The sequence below is a fragment of the Xenopus laevis genome, chromosome 6L (genome assembly GCF_017654675.1).
Source record: "Xenopus laevis strain J_2021 chromosome 6L, Xenopus_laevis_v10.1, whole genome shotgun sequence".
In the NCBI taxonomy this organism is placed as follows: domain Eukaryota; kingdom Metazoa; phylum Chordata; class Amphibia; order Anura; family Pipidae; genus Xenopus; species Xenopus laevis.
The window spans coordinates 106,050,863-106,073,163 of record NC_054381.1 but is presented as its reverse complement, the minus strand read 5'-3'; the positions used below and the strand labels follow the sequence as shown (position 1 = coordinate 106,073,163).

General features: G+C 41.2%; 1 protein-coding gene across 1 annotated transcript in view; it reads left to right on the top strand.

The window, feature by feature from the left end:
* The window catches only part of cndp1.L (carnosine dipeptidase 1 (metallopeptidase M20 family) L homeolog), a 30,894-nt gene extending 8,906 nt beyond the window's left edge, over positions 1–21,988 (top strand). Inside the window, 10 exon segments of the mRNA NM_001089952.1 lie at positions 177–320; positions 1,906–2,068; positions 6,699–6,787; positions 7,862–8,056; positions 9,255–9,339; positions 10,874–11,034; positions 12,104–12,268; positions 17,527–17,668; positions 18,932–19,079; positions 20,389–21,988. Of these exon segments, the coding sequence (NP_001083421.1) occupies positions 177–320; positions 1,906–2,068; positions 6,699–6,787; positions 7,862–8,056; positions 9,255–9,339; positions 10,874–11,034; positions 12,104–12,268; positions 17,527–17,668; positions 18,932–19,079; positions 20,389–20,494 (1,398 nt within the window). The 3' untranslated portion in view covers positions 20,495–21,988.
* Positions 21,989–22,301: the final 313 nt, after the last annotated feature.

Here is a 22,301-nt window from a genome sequence, read left to right as displayed (position 1 = left end):
TTCTGGACAGATCAGCCCTATTTCATTATGGAATAAATTCCGTAAAGAATACCCCCTCACTACAATTGCTTAGGGAAAATACACTGGTGTACCTCTCGTGAGAAAATTCACACTATTGTATATTTGCCCCTATGCAACTATCATTGTATAGATTAATATAGTTATTTTTGTTACAGGACCTTAAGGATTGGGTTGCTATCCCAAGTGATTCTAGTGACCCTCTCCTACGTGAAGACCTGTCTAACATGGTGGAAATCGCAGCTAAAAGCATTCGAGCTCTGGGAGCCACTGTGAAGCTAGTTGATATGGGTGAAGAAAAGGTAAAATTTGTATACATTAATACATTATATACATTGATACATTGTATATATAATGTAGTAAAATTAATGTACTGCCTCTGACAGTTAGGGGCTATCAGGGGGCACAGAGGGTACTGCTGTACTGGGCCTAAAGGAGGGCCCAGCTGTGCTGCACTTTTCTAAATAGCTGGCCCCCTTTGACAGCGCCGAATCCATGCTCCATCTGCCATAGTCCCGAGGAGCCGAAGTCCAGAGGAGCCGAAGTCCCGAGGAGCCGAAGTCCCGAGGAGCCAAAGTTCTGAACAGCCTGAAGTCTTGAAGAACCGAAGTTGAAGTCCTGAAGCCGTGAAAAGACCCGAAGCCGCAAAAAGACCCGAAGTTACAAAAGGAGCCAAACTTGAAGTTCCCAAGCCGCAAAAAGACCTGAAGTCACGAAAGGAGTCGAACTTGGAAGTCCTGAAGCCACTAAAATACCTGAAGCCACAAAAGGGAGCCAAAGTTGAAGTCCTGAAGCCACGAGTTGTGTTTTTTTTATTTTATCAAACCACTGGCCATATTATAACTTGTATGTGTGTGTGGGGGGGGGGGTTACTGTTTTTAGTGCTGATTTCTGTGTGGTCAGAATCAGGGGGCCCCATGATTTCTAATGGTGGCCCTGTATACCATATTCTGTGTTGCCTCCGCTTCATAAAGGAATCTATTATATGCTGATTGTGTAGCAATGTTATTTTAGCACAAAAATATTTCACAATACTGAGGAAGCACTTGAACAATTCAGCAGTCAGGCAGGCTGTATGAGTCAACTCAGATTCATTGGCGCTTTCCTTTGCAGAACAGTTGTTTAACCCTTAGGGCTCTTACAGGCTAATTTCTTTCCTGCAGGGTAACACAGGAGTTAAACAAGCGCCTTCTTTTCAGTGAGCTTGTACTCACTCTCCACAAGGAACCACATGAACCTCATCTGTAGGTGCCCTTACATGAGAGGCACATTTTTTAGAGGGTGGGGGCCTTAGAGGGTCTGTCAATAGGGTGGAGGGGCCTGGGAGGGGCTGTACCCAGACCCGTGCCTCTCTAGTTACACCACTAGTAATTTGTTGTGCTGAAGGAATACAGTTTTCAGTTAGGGCTCTTACACATGGGTGTTTTTTTTTACACATGCTGAGCTTGAAAAAACGCATATTTCGAGATTAAACTCGTTTTTTTCCGTTCTATTGATAACTGAACAAGTGTCAAGCGCAAGAAAATGCAACATGCTGCTTCCAAACAAACGCAATAAAACACAAATGGAGTAACACGCAACTCATGAATACAACCAGACAGACTACAATTGAAACAATTAGCGAATGCATTTATTTGCACTCCAACCTGCATTTAAACATGTGTTAAACGCAAAAAAATGCCTGTGTGTAAGACCCCTTAGAGTTGGATTATCCACCCTGGCAGGCTTTGGGATAGCCCAGGTATCATGGAGGCCGCAATATTAGATGCATTCAATAAATACACACAGATACTATACCAATCAACTATATTTGTTACAGCGTGATCAATAAGTAAATAATAGGGGAAAAAACAGATCTAATTTATCATGCATTTATTTCTTCTGTAGCTGAATGACGGGCGGAATATTCCCTTTCCAAAAGCAATACTAGCCGAACTTGGAAACAATTCTTCAAAAGCGACTGTTTGCATTTATGGGCACGTAGATGTGCAGCCAGCTAAAAAGGAAGATGGATGGAACACTGATCCCTATAATATGACAGAAATAAATGGTATGTGTACACAATAAAAAAAAGGCCATTTGTAAAGTGCAGGACAGGTTGCAAAGTGCAAAAAAAGATGTGCAAACAGCCATTCCTTTTGCACACTTGCACCGTGACCTGCACATTTCTGAAGAGCTGCAGGTCCCTGCACTCCAAAATGTATGTGCACCCCATAAATATAGAATTACCTGTGTTCGGCAGCACTGGTTTCATAGAGGATGAGGCGCATACGCATCCCCCACTTCCACCCCCTCACTATTGGGTTATTCAGATGTACAAGTAAGAGAGTGCCTGTGGGCACAGGCCGCAATGTAGCCATGTAATTATTGCCTGACTTATGTGCTTATGGTTAATAAGCACAAAGTGCAGCCAGAGTATAGATATAAGTTCCATTTTGCACCCCTTTTTGCTCCAGTGCTTACATCTGGGGAAATAGTAAATGACCCCCTAAATGTTTTGCTGATTGGTGCTGTGGTGTTCAGGAGTTTTTATTCAATTGTGACTTTCTTTTTAAATATATATGTGTATGTACAATGTCTAAAAAGCGCTATAAGGAAATGCGGCAGTACAGCTATTACAGTATATAAAAGTAGGGATGCACCGAATCCAGGATTCGGTTCGGGATTCGGCCAGGATTCGGCCTTTTTCAGCAGGATTCGGCTTCGGGTGAATCCTTCTGCCCGGCCGAACCGAATCCGAATTTGCATATGCAAATAAGGGGCGGGAGGGAAATTGCATGACTTTTTGTCAAAAAACTAGGAAGTAAAAAAATGTTTTCCCCTTCCCACCCTTAATTTGCATATACAAATTAGGATTCGGTTTGGTATTCGGCCGAATCTTTTGCGACGGATTCGGGGGTTCGGACGAATCCAAAATAGTGGATTCAGTGTATCCCTATATAAAAGTATACGCATGGAGGAAAATGGATCCATTATCCAGAAACACATTATTGAGAAAGAGCTAAATTACGGAAAGGATTTTTTTAAAATTTTTCCTTTTTTCTCTGTAATAATGAAAACAATACCATTTACTTGGGTTTATTTAATGTTTACATGATTTTCTAGTAGACTTAAGGTATGAAGATCCAAACTATGGAATGATCCATTATCCAGAGAACCCCAGGTCCCAGGAATTCTGAATAACATGCCATACCTGTACAATAAATATATATAAGTGCACAGAGCTTAAGTGTCATGTGGTAAAAGAGCTAGTAGGATGGAGGTCCCTGCCAAATAGAGCTTACAGTGGCTGGGTAACATACAGGCACAAATTGAGGTAGAAATGTGCACAATGTTAAGTCATTGCCCCTTAAAGGAGAATTTAACCCTTTAATAAAAAAAACGTACCCCCGCACCCCACATAGACCCCCTCCTCCCCCCAGCCTAACTGCCCCCCCCGGGAAATGCCCCATACTTTATACTTACCCCTTGGCGCAGATTCAGGCAGAGTTCCACACAGCCATCTTCCGGGTCTTCGTGTATTCTTCTGGCGCTTCAGCAATTTTTGTGAGTTTCAACGCATGCGCAGTTGTCACAAATTGGCAAATTACTCCAACTGCGCATGCGCTGTCATGCCGATCTCCCAGTCAGGTTGCCGATAACCTGGAAGATGGCTGCGTGGAATTCCGATGCCTGAATCTGTGCGAGGGGTAAGTATAAAGTATGGAGCATTTCCCCAGTGGGGCAGTTAGGCTGGGGGGAGGAGGGAGGCGGGGCTATGTGGGGTGGGGGGATAAATTGACATACCCTGTCTGCAGTCCAGAAATCTGTTAGAATAGGGCATGCACATGCGCAGAATGGATCTGCAGTGCCCTGTGCATGCGCAGAAAAAACCTCTGAGTTCCGTGGTTAGTACTGACATTTTCATCATGTGATCTCTGCTGACGTCAGCGCTGACCTCTCTCATCCAGCCCCATTCTGTAAGCAGCCAATAGCGCTCCTGCTTCCACGTTGCTAAGCAACTAAGAGAAGCGTTTTTATCTCCTGCGCTCGCTCTGCTTTTCATTCAGTCACTGTCAGCGAGCGAGCACAGTTAAAACTTAAAGCGGAAGGCAGCCATCCAGCGAGCGGGTCTGTCTGTAATTGCAGGATGGACTCCGTGCTGGCAATCAGATGCGTCTCAGATGACGTCAAGGGGTCACGAAGGGAGCGCATGCGCACTACGGATCAAGCGCAGGGCGGAAATGACGCGACTAGGTTAAAATGGCGGCGCCAAACTATGACAAGCGCCGCATCTTCGTCATGAAAGTGCACGGATACAGCAGCAAAATGCGAATTTTAAATATAGCGTTTCAGGAGGGGGCATATTGATGAACCTAATGAAGTAGGAATTATTTTTTTACTTTCCTTCTCCTTTAAGCACCAGGATTAATATTCTACTGCTCCAAAAGATAGAATTGTTTTTCTTGAAGAGATTAAAAGAGTGCTCCTCACAGAGGAATTCAGTGAGATAAGGAGATAAGGAGCCGCAAGATAGAAAGGTTTAAGATGAGAGATGGCAGTGGGTGTGAATGGTTTGAAAAGACAGTGGCTCTGAAAGGAGGGGAGGAGACAGCAAGGAATGTACAGTGAGACAGGTTAAGAAATATATTGAGGGGCTGAGTAGTGAAGGGCTTTGAATGTTAGCAGAATCATTTTGAATACTATGCTTTGCTTAACAGGCAGCCATGATAGAGATTTTACCAGGGGTTGAACAAGTTGCCTCTTAGGAGAGAGCAGGAAGATCCCAGTAGCAGAGTTTAAAAGGGTTGTTCACCTTTGAGTTAACTTTAAGTATGATGTAGAGAGTGATATTCTGAGATACTTTGCAACTTGTTTTGATTTTTTTATTATTTGTTTTTTTGAGTTTTTCCGCAGCTCTTCAGTTTGCCATTTTAGAAATCTGGTTGCTAGGGTCCAAATTACCCTACCAACCATGCACTGATTTAATTAAGAGACTGGAATATGAATAGGGGAGGGCCTGAATAGAAAGATGAGCAATAAAAAGTAGCAATCAGGGCCTGATTTGTGGCAAGGCCGCAAAGGCCCAGACATAGGGAGGCATCAATTAAGTGGCAAAAATTCAAACGTATAAGGAAAAAAAGGTATGTGGTACTGACCTCTCCCACCGCCAGCTACTGAGAAAAAATAGAATGCCAATACCTTAGTCGTAAATGGGGGGTTCCCGAATTTATTAAGTGCTCTGGACACGCCGGTCACGATCAAACGTTTTGGGACATCAACTGCCTTTCCTCAAGTGATAACCCACCATAGATCCCAACATTGCTTATATAACAATATGTATAGTGCCATCTAGTGTGCAACCCCTATATTGCAAGCAATGGTACATTGTATATAATTTACATTCAACAATTCCAAAAGTAGTGACATAACAGCTCCAGTGTACATCCCAGTCCCCAAGCCTTGTTCCTTAAGCCCAGAAATTTTTTTAGTGAAAATGTGCACAAAAAATATCAAATTTTCAAAAACGATTTCCTAAAAAACGTTCCAATAGAGTTCAAAACAAAGTCACTTAAGTCCATCACTATTGATTTAAAGTGAAAGCAGATCTGGTATACACATAACGTTTTGCTAATTATTTTCAATAACTGAATTAATGGTTAATTATAATACTTACTAACTGCAGAGAAGGAGACTCTATCTTATACCTCTCAATCAACTAAATTTCCAAGCGTGTTCTCCTTCTCCTTCACTGCAAGAAACGGAAGGCAGATTTTAGACATAAATTCATAAGAAACATGTATAGTTAATTGCTTCATTGGGGTCCCTAGGTGCCAAAGTATTCAATTCAAAATGTTTCACTCTGGAGAAGTTTCTGATCTACATTGTCTGATTTAGTCACCACCTCCTCTAATACCATCCACCGTAGTTGTGACATTGATGGTTGCATTCGGCCCAATGGCGACTTTGTATGATATAGACACTGATATCCTAAAACAATGTGCAATTGGTCTTCATTTTTGTGTGATTTATAAATTATTTAGGTATTGGCTCAGCAGTCCTTCAGTTTTGTTTAAAAGTCATACTAGAAGATGAATAGGTGAGATTAACAGTAAAAATGTATCTTTCCAGAGCAATAGTTTTTGACTGTGGAGGGGGGGGCACCAACCAACAATTATAACATTTTAAACCTCAAAAGTAATGCAAAAGCTATAACAAATAAAGACAGGTTGCTTAAAACATGACATATTAAAAGATCATTTGAAGGTGAACTACTGTTTCAGGGTTACGGAAAACAGCATTTTGTTAGCTGAGGTTCTTGTGCCTGAGGTTCTTCCAAATCAAGTGATCAAAACACTATGTCAACCCTAAGGCCAATGGCAGACAAGGCATTTGTCGCGGTAACAAAACAAAATATCCCTTTCCGTTATGGGACAAGTAAATAATTGTAGATAAAAGACTTGAATCATGTAATTGCTGACAAGTACCTTCATACCCATTTTTGATCAATAATGCAAATGAAGTGTTTTACCTCCGGCAAAATTGTCCACTGCAGAAAGGATTTTTTGGGGGTTTTGTTGCCAGGACAAAACACTGATGTCAAACCCCACCTCTGTCATTGCCCTAAAGATCTCTGTATATATTACTCATTGTTGCTCCTATGTAATCATGCCTCTAACCTATTCCTTTTATATATGCAGGAGATCTTTATGGTAGAGGAGCAGCTGATAATAAAGGCCCAGTGCTAGCATGGATAAATGCAGTCAAAACATATAAAAGTCTGAATCAGGTACGTTTAAGAGCCAATTAACAAAAGAATTACAACTACTTTTTGATTAAGTTTAATTATCACCCATTAATTGTTTGTGAAAATGTAAACAACAACAATTTTTACACCTAAATAAATGTATTTTAATAATTATATCATCTGTAGTGTCATTTTATTTTGGGAATTGCTGGGAGTTTCCTCCTGGGCCATGATGGGGACACTACCGTTTTATATTTGGGCGTGTTAGTGAATGTTCATGCACATAAATGCATCAGTTTATGTTGGGGACTCATAGAGCGATTCTAGTGTCATCTTATCTTATGCCTGGGCATGGTGGAATTAGTGCTTTTAAGGCCTGCTCTGGCCATCTAAAGAGGCCCAAAAAGGGCCACTTAGTTGAACAGTCTGTCTAGAAGGGATAAGATGGTAGCCCATGGGCCCATGTATGAACAGCTTATATAACAAGTCTGAATAAGAAGATTATGCTATTGTTCAGATTTACTTACCCGCCCAAGGCCCATGATGTTTTTATATAACTGGCCAATCCACACACTTAATTGCTATGAATATAAATGTAGCGATGCTACATTTTTCTTAAGATGTTTTTCTAACCTACAATAATATCACAAAAAATGAATTTAGAGCTTGGGAAGCACACTTATTAAAGGTGGAATTTTAGTTGTATTAAAACTTTTTGAAAGTTATTAAAAGATCGAAATATAAAAAGTACAAAAGGAAAAAAGTGCCGAACGATCCAGAAAAAAAAATACAAACATCAATAAAACCTGAAAATTTGAGTTTTTTTGGACAATTACAAGTGAAAAAAATCTCTAGAAGTCTGAATGGCTAAAAAAAAAAGGTCCATTAGGATCAGAGCAGCTCCCATTGACTTTTATGGGACCACGACTGCTCTTACTTAGTTTTCATGTTTTTTACACTTCATTAATCTCTAATTTTTAGGGTTTTAGAGAACTAAAAAAACAAATTTTTAGAGAAAAAATATGATTTATAAAAAAAATTGGAAATCTGAACGTTAGTCAATGGAAAAGGTGCATTATTAAATAAATCATTGCAGTATTTTGATCTCCTTATTAGGAAATTCCAGTGAATTTAAAATTCATTATCGAAGGAGTAGAAGAGACTGGATCTCCAGGGCTAGAAGATCTTATTAAAGCACATGTCAGTTTTTTTTCTGATGTTGACTATATTGTCATATCTGATAACCTGTGGCTAAGCCGAAAACCTGCTCTGACATATGGAACTAGAGGCAGTGCCTACTTCTTCATTGAGGTAATTAATAGACCATTTGGTAACTGTATAAGTGTTTGACATTAACATTTGTTAACATACTAATTTCTCTACACAATTTGCTTCAGTAGGAGTTGGCTTAGTATGGCTTAGAATACATCTAGGGGGAATTAGTTAAAGTTTCCCTCACTTGTGCAGGATTTCTGAAGGTTCATTAGTTCAAGTAGCCATTTATATTATGGTGATGATATAATGGTATTGGCTTATGGCGGATGTAGGGATAGAGCAGACTTATATTGTAAAAGGGAGAGTTTCCTAACTCCCTACATAGTCATTGTAGCATAGATGATTATTTTCAATAATAACTACCATAATATTAAAGGAACAGTATACCCCAAGTTCAACATGAGTAAAATGAATTGGGCTTGTGCCAAACATACTTTAAACAGGGTAAGCAGGGAAGTTGAAGCTACTCTATGTTTGGTACTTTCAAGGTAGATAATTGGATTAGGACAGTGACTCCCAACCAGTCACTCGCGAGCAACATGTTGCTCATCAATCCCTTAGCTGTTGCTCCCAGTAGCCACAAAGCAGGTGCTTATATTGGAATTCCAGGCTTGAGGTTGCATTAAAACCAGGTGTAGTGCCAAATAGAGTCTCCTTTAAGCTTCCAGTTCACACAGGCCTACCAAGTAGCCACTCACAGCCTATTTGGCACCCCCACAAACTTACTTGTGTTGTTTTCCAATTCTTTTTATAATGGAATGTGGCTCATTGGTAGCAAATATTGGAGACCCCTACATTGTCCATTTAAAGAGGTAAAAACACTTTTAGCAGCAGTATTCAAATACAGTAAGACTCATTTATGACTGCAACCACATACCTGTATTCAAGAGGGAGTGGGCTGCGGAAAGCACAAATGTGACCCCATCCTACTCCCTAAATTGCACTTCATTCAGATATGAAAGCTAGAGAACACCAGCAGGCGTATGATGCAAAGGAACCCCACCCTTACCATATGCCCTACAGCAGGTGTAAGGACAAAGCTACCCACTAGTGGTAAGGACAGGGATGATTTGCACCCACCAGCACTCTGAACCTCACACTGTTAGACACATAATACATTATATGTGCATACTGGGTCATAGCCAGATCTTGGCACACATATTTTATATATAATAATGAATCTGGATTGTGATAGTATTTTGCATAAAATTAAAATACTTTTATGACTGTTAAGGTGGAAGGTGGTACAAAAGATCTGCATTCTGGAACATTTGGAGGCATCATCCATGAAGCAATGAGGGATCTAATATACCTCTTAGGTAATATATGCTAAATATCAATACAAATTCTGATATTGACAACTGCATAAATGAGGCCAGTGCTGATCCAAATTATTAACAGGAACAGGATAGGGCATGCTTCATACAGGGGCTATTTACCAAAATCCTAAATTATCTAATTTTTTTATCAAAGGAGAAGGAGGCATTTTATTGCCAATAGATTAGCTGCAAAAGTGCAAGCTAGAATACTATATTTATTCTGTAGAATGTTTTATCATTCCTGATTGTTTAGGATAGCAGCTGCAGTATTAGCTTGGTGTGACATCACTTCCTGCCTAAATCTGTCCCTGCTCACTTATAGCTCTGAGCTCAGATTACAGCAGAGAAAGGAGGGGGGGGGAGAGGAGCAAACAGAGCATGCTCACGCCCAGGGCAAGGAGGTTTAAGCTGAGAGCAGGAAGTCTGATACAGAAAGAAATGCACTGTTTCTTTTGACAGGGGACAGTGGCGTTACTTTGAGTGTTTACTGTTATGTTTAGGTGGACCTTTCTGATATCTGTCATTAAAATAACTTGAAAAATTGGGTTGGGAAAAACTTGATAAAATCGAGCGAAAACTTGAATAGTACTATTTTTTTTGGACTTTACTCCCAAATTGCTCAATTTTTTCAGGTTATCGGGCTAAACCCAGCTCAGACCACAATATCTTCAAATATATATATATATATGCAGCATGTATATGAAATCTTGAAAAATTTGCATTTTTTTTCCCACAAAAAATGTTTTCCCACATGGAAATATATATTTTCCATGAAAATTTTGAGTTTTTGCCCCAAAAAGCCTGAACAGAAAAAATCGAGGTTTAGTAAATAACCCCCATAATGTCAAATGCATCTGTCCCCCACATTCCATTTTCTGGGTGGAGGAAACAATATTTTAATAGACAGGAGCATGACAAGATACATTTCTCAAGTGTCCTGCTACTTCTAATGTAACAGAAGAGTTATATCGCTTATAAGATAAACCCATGCTTGGTGGCTTCATAGGTGGCTGGCAGCAGCTCCAGGTCAAAGTCTTATCCTGTAGCTCCAATGGGAGAATATTTTGTGGCAGATAGGTGCCCTATAAAAAAATTATGTCATACAAGTTTTTGGATCTGTTGGACACACTGGTGAGCCTTCCCAGTAGACATGTTCTTTTCAGGAGTTATTGAATCATATTAAATAAAACAGCATAAAGATTCCATCAAAGGTCACAGAGGCAGGAACCAGGGAAATGAAATCATTAAACTTGGAATTTGAATTATTAGGACTGTTTTCTGTACAGTGCTTTATTTAAGTATTTTTAAGTATCAACAAGAGACATGGCCGATATACAGTCACAATGAGATTTCTATCCATTAGTATTCTTCAGTATAGTCATGCCAGATGTTGTTATGATGTTTGTATTGGTATGAGATATAACCCTTACCAGTACAGGTTTTATACTACAGATTGCTCAGTATACAATATAAAACCTTCCTTGCTTTTTCCTTTCATACATGACTTTTTCTCTGCATTATTTTCTCCATGTAGCCAACCTTATAGATTCTTCTGGCCATATCCTCATCCCTGGCATTTATGACGATGTTGCACCGCTTACGGAAGAAGAAAGAAAGTTGTATGAACATATAGATTTCGACTTGGAGGAACATCAAAACAATAGTGGCGTGAATACATTTTTGTATAGCACAAAGGTTGTTTTTACGTTTTATAGATGTCAATGTCATATTTAACTTCCTCTCCTCTCCATTGCAGTTCTCATTTGACTTGCCAGGCCCACTTTACAATTAGGCTTTAACCCCCCCCCCTTCTGGCTTCTAGTAATGGAATTTTAAACACAATAGGAGCCCACTTGGAGGTGTCAAGGAGTTTATGGCCATCTTATCAGTGAAACAATGGCTCCTTAGCCAATGCTTAAGCTGTATACACCAAAAATGAATCAATGTAATCAGTGCAAACATACTTAGGGGCAGATTTATTAAAGGTCGAATGTTAGAGTTTTTTTAATTTGAATGAACTCGAATGACCGCAAAATTCGAATAGTATCTTTATTTAAGAAAAAACATGAATCTAAAACTCGTATATTACCAACCAAAAACTCGAATCGAATTCGACTAAGCTTAAATCAAGTTTTTTCTCAGAAAAAATCTTGAATGTCAGGAAGACTTTTAACATCTTCAAATGGGTCACTGAACCTCTCCCATTGACTTCTACATGAACTCGGCAGGTTTTAGGTGGCGAATAGTCAAATTCAAGTTCTTCCCAGGGTCTAGGTATGCTAAATCTCAATTTTTTTCACAACTTGAATTTGTGAGTTTTGACCAAGAATCCAACTAGAAAATTCGAATTCGAATTTACAATCTGCCCCTTAGAGTCATTCTCTCAGCACTTTTGCATTTTACATTAATTTTCAAGCAGGTGCTGTATATATAATGGGAGGGGCACAGGCATCCCTAGCCCTAGGACACCTACTATCTTTAATGCTATTTTTTAATGCAGGACAAGCTTCAGAGTACAGACTTTTCTTTCGGCAAGTGCTGAGATCATAAATACTAACTGGCCCAAGTGCTCTGTGAATTGGTCCAGTTTTGCCTCCTTGAACTTTTGTCCAGAATATCAATAAATAAGCTCTAATTACCTTCACTTTCTTGTATTCCTACTTTGTTGACAGCCTATAAATGCACTTTCAATAAGAATATTTAGTCTGACATTTCTGGCTATCCTAGTTATTGATGTAACAACATTCAACTTTACTTTATATAGGAGGAAATACTTCAGCATCTGTGGCGATATCCCAGCCTGACTATCCATGGAATTGAAGGAGCTTTCTCTGGGCCCGGCAGCAAAACTGTTATACCTTCAAAGGTAATAGGAAAATTCTCCATTCGCCAAGTTCCAAATATGAAGAGTTCAGTTGTGCAAAAACAGGTAAATGAGACCTTTACCAATAATATATAATAATAACAATATTAAAGACTAACTGCAATATTTGTTCATGTTGCTGTGTAATAAATTGAATGAGTTCTGTAACATGGGACTGACACTGGAAGAAGTGCTGCACTTTTGTCTAGAATAAGAATGATAGATGTGTGTATGTTCGTATGTATGCATATTTGTATATATATATATATATATATATATATATATATATATATATATATATATATATATATATATATATATATATATATATATATATATATATATATGTAGCACACCCTTGAGTGTACTTTTGCTGTATATTGAGGCTGTGTGTGACCAGGCTAAAACTGCTATTAGTGTGCCCCAGACCCCCAGTGTACCTGTGCAACTCCCTGCAACTCCCGGTACCTGGTGTGAATAAATGCAGCAGGATATTCAGCCAGACAGTTTCTTTGCAGTAAACTATAACTGGTTTATTTACAGAGAACAGTAACAAGGTAGTAGTTCACAGGCACTTTGATGTTCACAGTTATCATAGAATAGCTTCACACAGCAATAATCCCTCTAAAGAGTACAGGGTGCAGCGAACGGGCTAGTATTCAGTATTACAGCAACAATAGACGTGGGGAATAGTTACCACTCTCACTAGGCACTATCCCTCTGGTGAAACACTAAGGCAAGGGTTTCTCAGCCTGAGGTCTTGTATCTTGGCACCGGACTTGATCCTCACCTCACCCACTGTATTCAGCCTGGGATCTTGGGTCTTGGTATCCTATCTGGTCCTCAACTCACCCACTGTAGTCCCTGCACTAGTGGTTCAAATACCACGGGGTCCTAACCCCACTACACCTCCTCGTTGGAGCCACATCTGCTCACTAGCTACCCTGAGCTGACTTTCACTCCTAGAGCGACTATTACAGTACTACTATCACTATCTTACACTTCACTAACTTTCTCGGCAGACCTGGACCTGTAGTACCTCTCAGTGAGGCAAAGTCCCAGGACAGACCCAGACCTCATGGTGCTAACCCCTTTTATATTAACCAACAGTGCCATCTAGTGGACAATCCCCAGGTACTAGTGTGGACCCAGCTAGGGACATAGCTGCCTGAGTTAACTAAAGGACCCTTAGGTGTCCAAATACTAAAGAGGAATGCCTGAGATAAATACACCCAAATCTCAGGGTCTCTACATTCTCCCCCCACTTAGAAACGTCAACGTCCCCGTTGACAAACTAAACCGTTAACCTCAAGTGCACAATAAATCACATTTTAAATAACATTTACCATTTGTACATCACGCTTCAACAGCCTCTCCAGAGGACTGCCCCTGGTACACTGGTTCCTGTAACAAAGAAATATTGCAACCTGCATTTTACCTGAGCAAACCCTATTACCTCGGGAAGTAATCCCTACAGTTACCAACACTACATGTTAACAGATATTACAGTAGTGAGAAAAGTCAGGCACAGACAATACTTCAAGAACAAAATGCTTTATTAACCAACAGTCTCTCCTTTTCCTTTGATCGCAAGGGAAAGAAAATGAAGAAAAGAAAAATGGTGGTGACAGTCCTCGTCAATTAAATCCACCTGAGTCCCAACAAGCAGCAACAAAAACTCCACACTGGCCGACTTCTTGGGGTCAGCTTTAACTTTTGCTGGGGGTGTTTACTTTCCTCTCCCCCCACAACAGAACAGCACCCTCCTGGGTGTGGCGCCTATCACGAGGCAGCAATAACAAGTCCCACAGATGCCGGCTTAAATCATGTATGTGAACCGCATCTTAGTGTCCTCGTAACTGATGTAGTATTTGGGGTGCGGCTTCTCAACAGTGCCCCCTTCTGGAACGGAAACATCCACACTGAAATAACGTGGGGTGGGGTTCTTCTTCCCACAGCTATGAACAGCATGGCGCAAAATGGTGCGTCCCCACCACCACTCATTCTCCAGGGACCGCACGAAGCTCCAGGCAGCTGCACGCCTGGCTTGGTCAGGGTGAGAGAGCGTATTGCCAATTGTTTTTTCTTTGGCCACGATCTCTTCCACCACCCACTCATCCAAATTTTCCTCCACCTGCTCGTAAACCCACAACGGGGCGTAGGGCATATAATACCCCCATTTCCTGTACACGCGGAAATTGATGACCCGCTGTACCCGAGAAACCCTGCAGAAGATTTCAGGATTAGCTCGACCGGGGATTACCCAGAAATGCTTCTCCTCAGCCCGGGTAATTTTCTTGGGGGCCCAGAAGCTATGGGGTAATTTAAACAGAGGCCTATCGGTGGCTCCATCATCTTCCGCCTCATCCACTGTCCCCTCCTTACCGCTGGACGCACCCTGAGTGACCCCTCTGCTTGGCAGATCTGCTCCCTTACGGGCCCATCCCTCCTTATTGCTAGCCTCAGGGTATGGGGGGGGTCCTTCCCTCACGGGTGGTTCTTGGGGGCCCCGGCTGGGGATATTGGCACTTACCCCCTCTGGGCGGTTGGAGCGGCGGGAAGGTGGGCGTCGTTCCTCGCGGGTGGCATCCTCCGCTTCCTGGGAACCTTTGGAGGGGACCTCCTGCTTAGGCCCTTCCTCCGGTTTACTGTCCACAGGCACCATGACGCTCTCCGCAGCCGCGGGCAGCGCTGGTGCCGCTTTGGGTGGGACGGAGGCCTCCGCCACTGCTGGACCCTGCGGGGTGCTGCCCTCCAGGGGGGTCTCTTCCGCTGGACGGTCGGTGATAGTCAGGAGGGCGGTTCTCGCTGTCAGCTCTCGGCGAGGGTTAACCCCCTCTGGATCGGTCGATTCAGACTGACTTGCACCCTCTGTGAAGTAGCGCTCCTCACTGGCCATGAGGGCAATCAGTCCTAGGACAGCCTGGGGTGATCCTTGGATCTTGTCATCCACATACGGCCCAATCCAGCAGCTTTGCTGGCAATGGGGGCATCGACCCCTGACATCATGGAAAGCTGGGTAGGCTTCATGTCGGCAGCGGCCGCAGACGGGAACCATCACGGAATCACCCGAGTCGCTCACCTTTTGAGCGAACACGCCACCCCAGGTATAACGGCGGCTTGTGTCTTTTAGCACGCCAAGAGGCATCACTGCTGAGGTAGATCGGAAGCTACCCTGGTCACTGTCAGACATACTGGACCCTTCTGACGCTCGCTGGATTTGCAATTGCAAGGCTCGCTGCATGCGTCTTCTCCTCTGACCAGCTACTCTCGCACTCAGTCGCAAAATGGCCGCCATGACGTCAGTATAACAGGGGCTCCTCCCTGTTCCCTTTTGGCGCCGAATTCCGCACTTCTGATTGGCTGTTATCCCACCTCCTGGTGTCAGAGGAGGTTGGGCTAAACAGGGTGGTACTGCAGACAATTAGGCCCACGTCACTCACACTTGTTTCGCGCCTTTCTCTGGCGCCAATACACACGATCCTGATTGGTTCTCCCCACCAATCTGGAAAGGTGGCCACAAAACTTTCCAGTCAGCCCTCTCCTTCAGGCAACAGTAAATTTAGGGCGGTCGGAACTCAGGCTGCAAGCTGCGCTAGGCCAAGATGCCTTTTTCCTCTCTGGTCCGGCACTGCAGCGCCTGTCACACTTTTCTCTCACAGCAATGAGTTCAATAAAATGATCCCGGACGAGCCCCCAAATGTAGCACACCCTTGAGTGTACTTTTGCTGTATATTGAGGCTGTGTGTGACCAGGCTAAAACTGCTATTAGTGTGCCCCAGACCCCCAGTGTACCTGTGCAACTCCCTGCAACTCCCGGTACCTGGTGTGAATAAATGCAGCAGGATATTCAGCCAGACAGTTTCTTTGCAGTAAACTATAACTGGTTTATTTACAGAGAACAGTAACAAGGTAGTAGTTCACAGGCACTTTGATGTTCACAGTTATCATAGAATAGCTTCACACAGCAATAATCCCTCTAAAGAGTACAGGGTGCAGCGAACGGGCTAGTATTCAGTATTACAGCAACAATAGACGTGGGGAATAGTTACCACTCTCACTAGGCACTATCCCTCTGGTGAAACACTAAGGCAAGGGTTTCTCAGCCTGAGGTCTTGTATCTTGGCACCGGACTTGATCCTCACCTCACCCACTGTATTCAGCCTGGGATCTTGGGTCTTGGTATCCTATCTGGTCCTCAACTCACCCACTGTAGTCCCTGCACTAGTGGTTCAAATACCACGGGGTCCTAACCCCACTACACCTCCTCGTTGGAGCCACATCTGCTCACTAGCTACCCTGAGCTGACTTTCACTCCTAGAGCGACTATTACAGTACTACTATCACTATCTTACACTTCACTAACTTTCTCGGCAGACCTGGACCTGTAGTACCTCTCAGTGAGGCAAAGTCCCAGGACAGACCCAGACCTCATGGTGCTAACCCCTTTTATATTAACCAACAGTGCCATCTAGTGGACAATCCCCAGGTACTAGTGTGGACCCAGCTAGGGACATAGCTGCCTGAGTTAACTAAAGGACCCTTAGGTGTCCAAATACTAAAGAGGAATGCCTGAGATAAATACACCCAAATCTCAGGGTCTCTACATATATATATATATATATATACCTATACAAGTATTGGATCTGTTATCCAGAAATCCTTTATCTAGAACCCCCGAATAACGGAAAGGCAGTCTCCCATAGACTCCATTTTATCCAAATAATCCAATTTTTTAAAAACTATTTCCTTTTTTTCTCTGTAATTATAAAACTGCCTTGTACTTGATCCAAACTAAGATATAATTTATCCTTACTGAAATCAAAGCAAAACAATCCTACTAGTTTTAATTCATATTTAAATCTTATTTTAGTAGACTTAGGGTAAGTCCACACAGGGTGTTTTGGGGAGATTTGGTCATCTGGCCTCATTTTTGCGGCAACTAATCTCCGCAAAGGCCTTCCCTGACTCTGGCCGGTTAAAATGAAAAAAAAAAAACCGCCGGCGCTAATCACACACAGCATTTTTTAATTTTAGCCGGCGCAGAGTCAGGGAAGGTGTTTGGGGAGATTGGTCGCCGCAAAAACGAGGCGATTAGTCGCCAGGCAACCAAATCTCCCCAAAACGCCCTGCGTGGCCTGACCCTTAAGGTATGAAGATCCAAATTGCAGAAAGATCCCTTTTTTCCAGAATAACAGGATAACTGGATAACAGATCCCATACCTGTAACACTATTTGTATAGAGAGGACTGTTCATTTACTATGCAAACAAGATAAGCATTTGGAGTTATGTTTCTCTATATATAAAGATTTTTTTAATCTAGGTAACAAAACATTTAGAAGATGTGTTTGCAAAGCTAAAGAGCCCAAATAAACTAACAGTGTCCATGATAATTGGAGCGTCGCCTTGGGTGGCTGATGTCAATGATCCTCAGTACGCAGCAGCTCGGAATGCTATAACAAAAGGTTGGTTTTTTAATACACACAGACATGCCAAAGATTTGGGTTGTAAATTTCAACTTCTCCTGCTTGCTTACCAATACAGAAACTTGCCCCTGTCATTTCTCTGATATTTGTTTAACTCTGCCTTAAAAGGAACTCATATAAACAGATCCTTTAGGGCAGGGGTTGCCAACCTTTTTTTACCCGTGAGCCACATTCAGATGTTAAGAGTAAAGGCGCTATGTAAGCATAAAAAATGTTCCTGGGTGGTGCTGTGATTGGCCATTTTTTAGCCTCTATGTGGACTGACAGCTATAAGAGACTGTTTGGTATGCAACCAAAACTTGCCTCCAAGTCAGGAATTCAAAAATAAGCACCTGCTTTGAGGCCACTTGGAGCAACATCCAAAGGTTGGTGAGAAACATGTTACTCACAAGCCACTGGTTGGGGATCACAGCTGTAGGGAATGCAAGCAGGCAATTGTATTACCTGGAAGATCAAGATCCATTCTGGTTTTTCTGGTTTATGTGAAAATCAAATGCATATTTTGAAAACTAAGCTCCAAAATACAGAAAGTAATTTAGCTGAACCCATTTTCTGTATGTGGCTGATTATCATGTTCATGCCATTCTACTAACTTCCTTCTCTGTTAATAGGAAAACTCACTGTGTCATTGTATATTTCAAACTGGGTGCATAAATAAATTGTGTTTGCACATAGACACATATTTATGCATGATTGGCACTATTATTGGTGCAGACTATAAATGGTATACGCAATGCACTTACTCCTACTTGTGCTTATGTCTATAATGCACATGGTGCTCATTTAGCAACACTGGGCAAATTAGCCTGTGGGCAGTTACCAATAGCAACCAGTCGGTGATTGGCTTTTTTCAGCCAGCTGAAGGTAAAACAATTAATGCAACAATTTGATGAGTTACCGCCCATGGGCAAATTCACCCAGTGTTGATTATAGACCCCCCTCCCCCAAGATGGTATACCCTGTCCCAAACACCTGCCTTAACCAGATATTGAGTACAGGGCTGCACTTGCATGTTTCAACATATAAATAGAAACAGAAATTATGCTGTTAAATATTGGGGTCATTTAATAAATGGTTCAATGTTTGCTGCAGGTCTAACCATTAAATAGCATTAATGAGCCATTGAAAAGAAAACATATTTGTTACTATGGGTTACTGTACTAGACTTTTATTAAAAAAGGGGAACTTTTGCAATAAAGTCATGTTAGAATTTATTTGTTTCACTACTATTTTTTTATTAAGTATTTGGAGTTACACCCAATATGATCCGAGATGGTTCAACCATTCCACTGGCCAGAATATTCCAGGATTTGACCAAGAAAAGTGTTATGATGCTTCCTATTGGTGATGCAGATGCTGGGGAACACTCCCAAAATGAGAAGATAAGCAGGTGGGAGCAGGATGATGTTCACTTTCTCAGACTGTAACTGATTGACCAGATTAGGCTTTAAGCAAATTTGCTACACACCACCTAAAACCATTGTAACTATTTGGTGTGCTGTATAATTTCAGACTTTAAATCAAACATTCCAAGCAGCAGTGTAGTTAATGTTTATGAGCCATTCAGATCCTGCTTTGTCTTGTGGGTCATGGGATCTGATCCTGGAAATATCTAAAATCCCAGTTATAGAAAACCTAGGGCTGTGGTTTATTGCAAATAGCTGGGTGAGTACCAGGAAAAATAATCTCAGATGCAAGTACAAAGTGTGCAAATATCTTGCAGTAAAGTAAATTATTTCCTTTCATAACCACACTACTTTGTTAAATAAAATTGCTAAATCTGTCCCACACAAGTGAATAAAGTGTCAGAATCTCCTTCGTGTAACCCCCCAGCAGCTCTATTTCACCTTTCATTATATGCCCCTTTTCGTATTTGATTATTGGTGATTTGATCCCCACTACATTCCCACAGGTGAAGTGCATATACAATACTGCAGCCAGATGTTCATATGGTAGAAGCACCAAACAAGGCATGATATTTGGAATATACAATATAGCAATGTGTAACAGAGTACAACAAGTGTAGAAATAGTTAGCCTTTTGAAATGTCTCTCTCCTGCCGTTCTTTTACAGTCTCTCAACTGCACAAAAAATGTAACGAAAAAAATGATATTTGGAATAGTAAGGTTCAAATGGGGAGGGAGTCACATACTTTTGCATAAAGTCTGTTTTTTAGTTCTTGGGGTTATTGACCCTGACAACCAGACTTGACTTGTCTTTTCAGTTGCCAGCTATTAATAGGAAAAAAAGTAATTCTAAAATTATACAAAATGAAAGACAACTCAAAATATTCTTAGAATAGGCCCGTCTTCTCCCTGTTAGTTCACTTTGCAGCAGGCAAAGGAACCGAAACCATATAACAGACCCTGTGATCATCTGGGCCCCCTTTCTCATGGGCCACTGCTGTATGGTAGTTGTACCACTGACTCTGCCATAGTAATTCAAGAATAGCCAGAGAAGCACATATAATTGTCTAGATCATTTAAAGATAATCCATAATTCTAAAACCTTTAATGTACATCACACCTGCCATTGAATGGTGACTAAAGGCCCATAGTCATAGTCATTTGAGGGGTAACCAGCAGTGCAGAGGTTAAATATCTGTCTATGTTTCTTTTTTTAATAAAAAAAACTATGGAATGCATTCGCCTTCTAAGCTGTTTTGAGTAGTTAACTGAATTCTTTTTTCTTTTGTGCAGGTCTAATTATATACAGGGGACAAAACTCTTTGCAACGTTTTTCCTGGAATTGTCTAAGGTGCATGAAGAATTAATGGCAAAAAATCACCCTAGTGTTGGAAACTGAATATTAAAGGCACATCACAATGAACACATTCAGAAGCAAAAAACTATAAATGATTTGTATATCTTTTTTGTAGGCTTGAGGCAAGTATCCACCTCATATATACAGTACTTTAAGGGGCATATTTATTATGCTGTTTAAAACATTTCGGGATAATACACCTTCACGTTGCGAGGTTTCGCCAGAAGCAATGTAAAATAATGGTGGTAAATCTAGCGTTCGCATGGCGTAAAATTACACACACAATGCAACATTTTACACAACATAATAAATATTCCCATAAAAGCTTTGGCAGAAATCCCATAATTCGTCATAGCAATTTTTACCACCACCGATTTCCATTATTGCTGGTGGAGAAGCATGATAGTGATGGGCGGCCTGACTCGCTGGTTTACCCGCAGGTCTGGCCAACCTCGCTGCTCGACTTGCGTGTCGCGGACGGGTTCGGGTTTAGCTCTTCTGCTTGCTCTCCCCTGCCACTTTAGACTGCTGGCTTCTGACTTCCTGTTTTATAGGCTTGCGCCTGCCCTGCCCCTTTTGTGACATCATTGGCAGGGTGGATCGGTGCTGGTCTATAAATTGAGGGGAGCAAGGTGAGTGTGGGTCCAACCCACACATCATTAAAGCATGAAACTATGGGCCATGACCCTTCATTTTCACCAAATAAACATCCAATTGTTTTCATCATTTCTGAGAGTATATACAGGTATAGGATCTATTATCAACTGACATCAATTTAGCAGCTATCCCATTACTATATGTTTTTAAGACAAGTGAATGTATTGCTTCTTGCACTTTGACAAATGAGTGGATTAGCTAAAATGTAAGTCTCTACCAAATAAACATCCTATTGTTTTCATCAGGAAACCCCGATTCCTTCTATGTGGTATATACAGTATAATAAAAACTACAGGCTAAATTAACAAAAATGTAAGCTTTTATTAAAAACATGTAAGCAATATTAAAGTGCAAACAAAGGGGTATATTTATCAAAGAGTGAAGTTAGAGATTACCACAGTCCTCTAGAGTGAAATTCCACCATTCATTTCTATGGGATTTTTAAAAGAGTATTTATCAATGGGTAAAAGTGAAAGTTCATCCTTAATAAATATGCCTTTCAAAATCCAATAGAAATAAATGGAGAGTGGCAAAATTTCACTCTAGCAGTCTGTGACGATCTTTAACTTAACTCTTTGCTAAATATACCCCTAAAACTTCTAAACTATATAAATAACAATAAAAGAGCAACTAAAGTGCAGCATTGTTATGAAGCCAGCTCCATATTAAAGTTCAGTAATTGAGGGTCGAGACTGTTCTCATCCATTTGATGTGGCAGGCATGGGTGGATTGTATGGATACCAGGATATGTATTGGATGTGCATATGTATTGGATGGTGGTGCATGACTGACCAAATTGTGACCCTTGCATCACTTCAGCTTGAAGGACAGGCCTCTGATCTTGTGGGATCATCATCACGCTTGGAACTAGTCCACAAAGAAGAAAAAATTCTGGTGTGTTTTTGGACGATGTTTTCTTTTCCTGTTTTCCCTAGAGAATAAACAAAAAACACGAACACTATTTGAAACACTCATCATGTAGATAAGGCGGTCCAGGTGCTCTGGTCCTGGACCCTCAACTTGAGGACATGATAAATCAACAGCAAAAAACAAGGGGCATCCAGGCACTCATGGATTTCACAAGGGCTGCAAAAATCAGTATAAAAGTCGGTTATTGAAAGTTACATTAAAGGAGTTCTGTCACAGGAAAACATGTTTTTTTTTTTCAAAATGCATCAGTTAATAATACTGC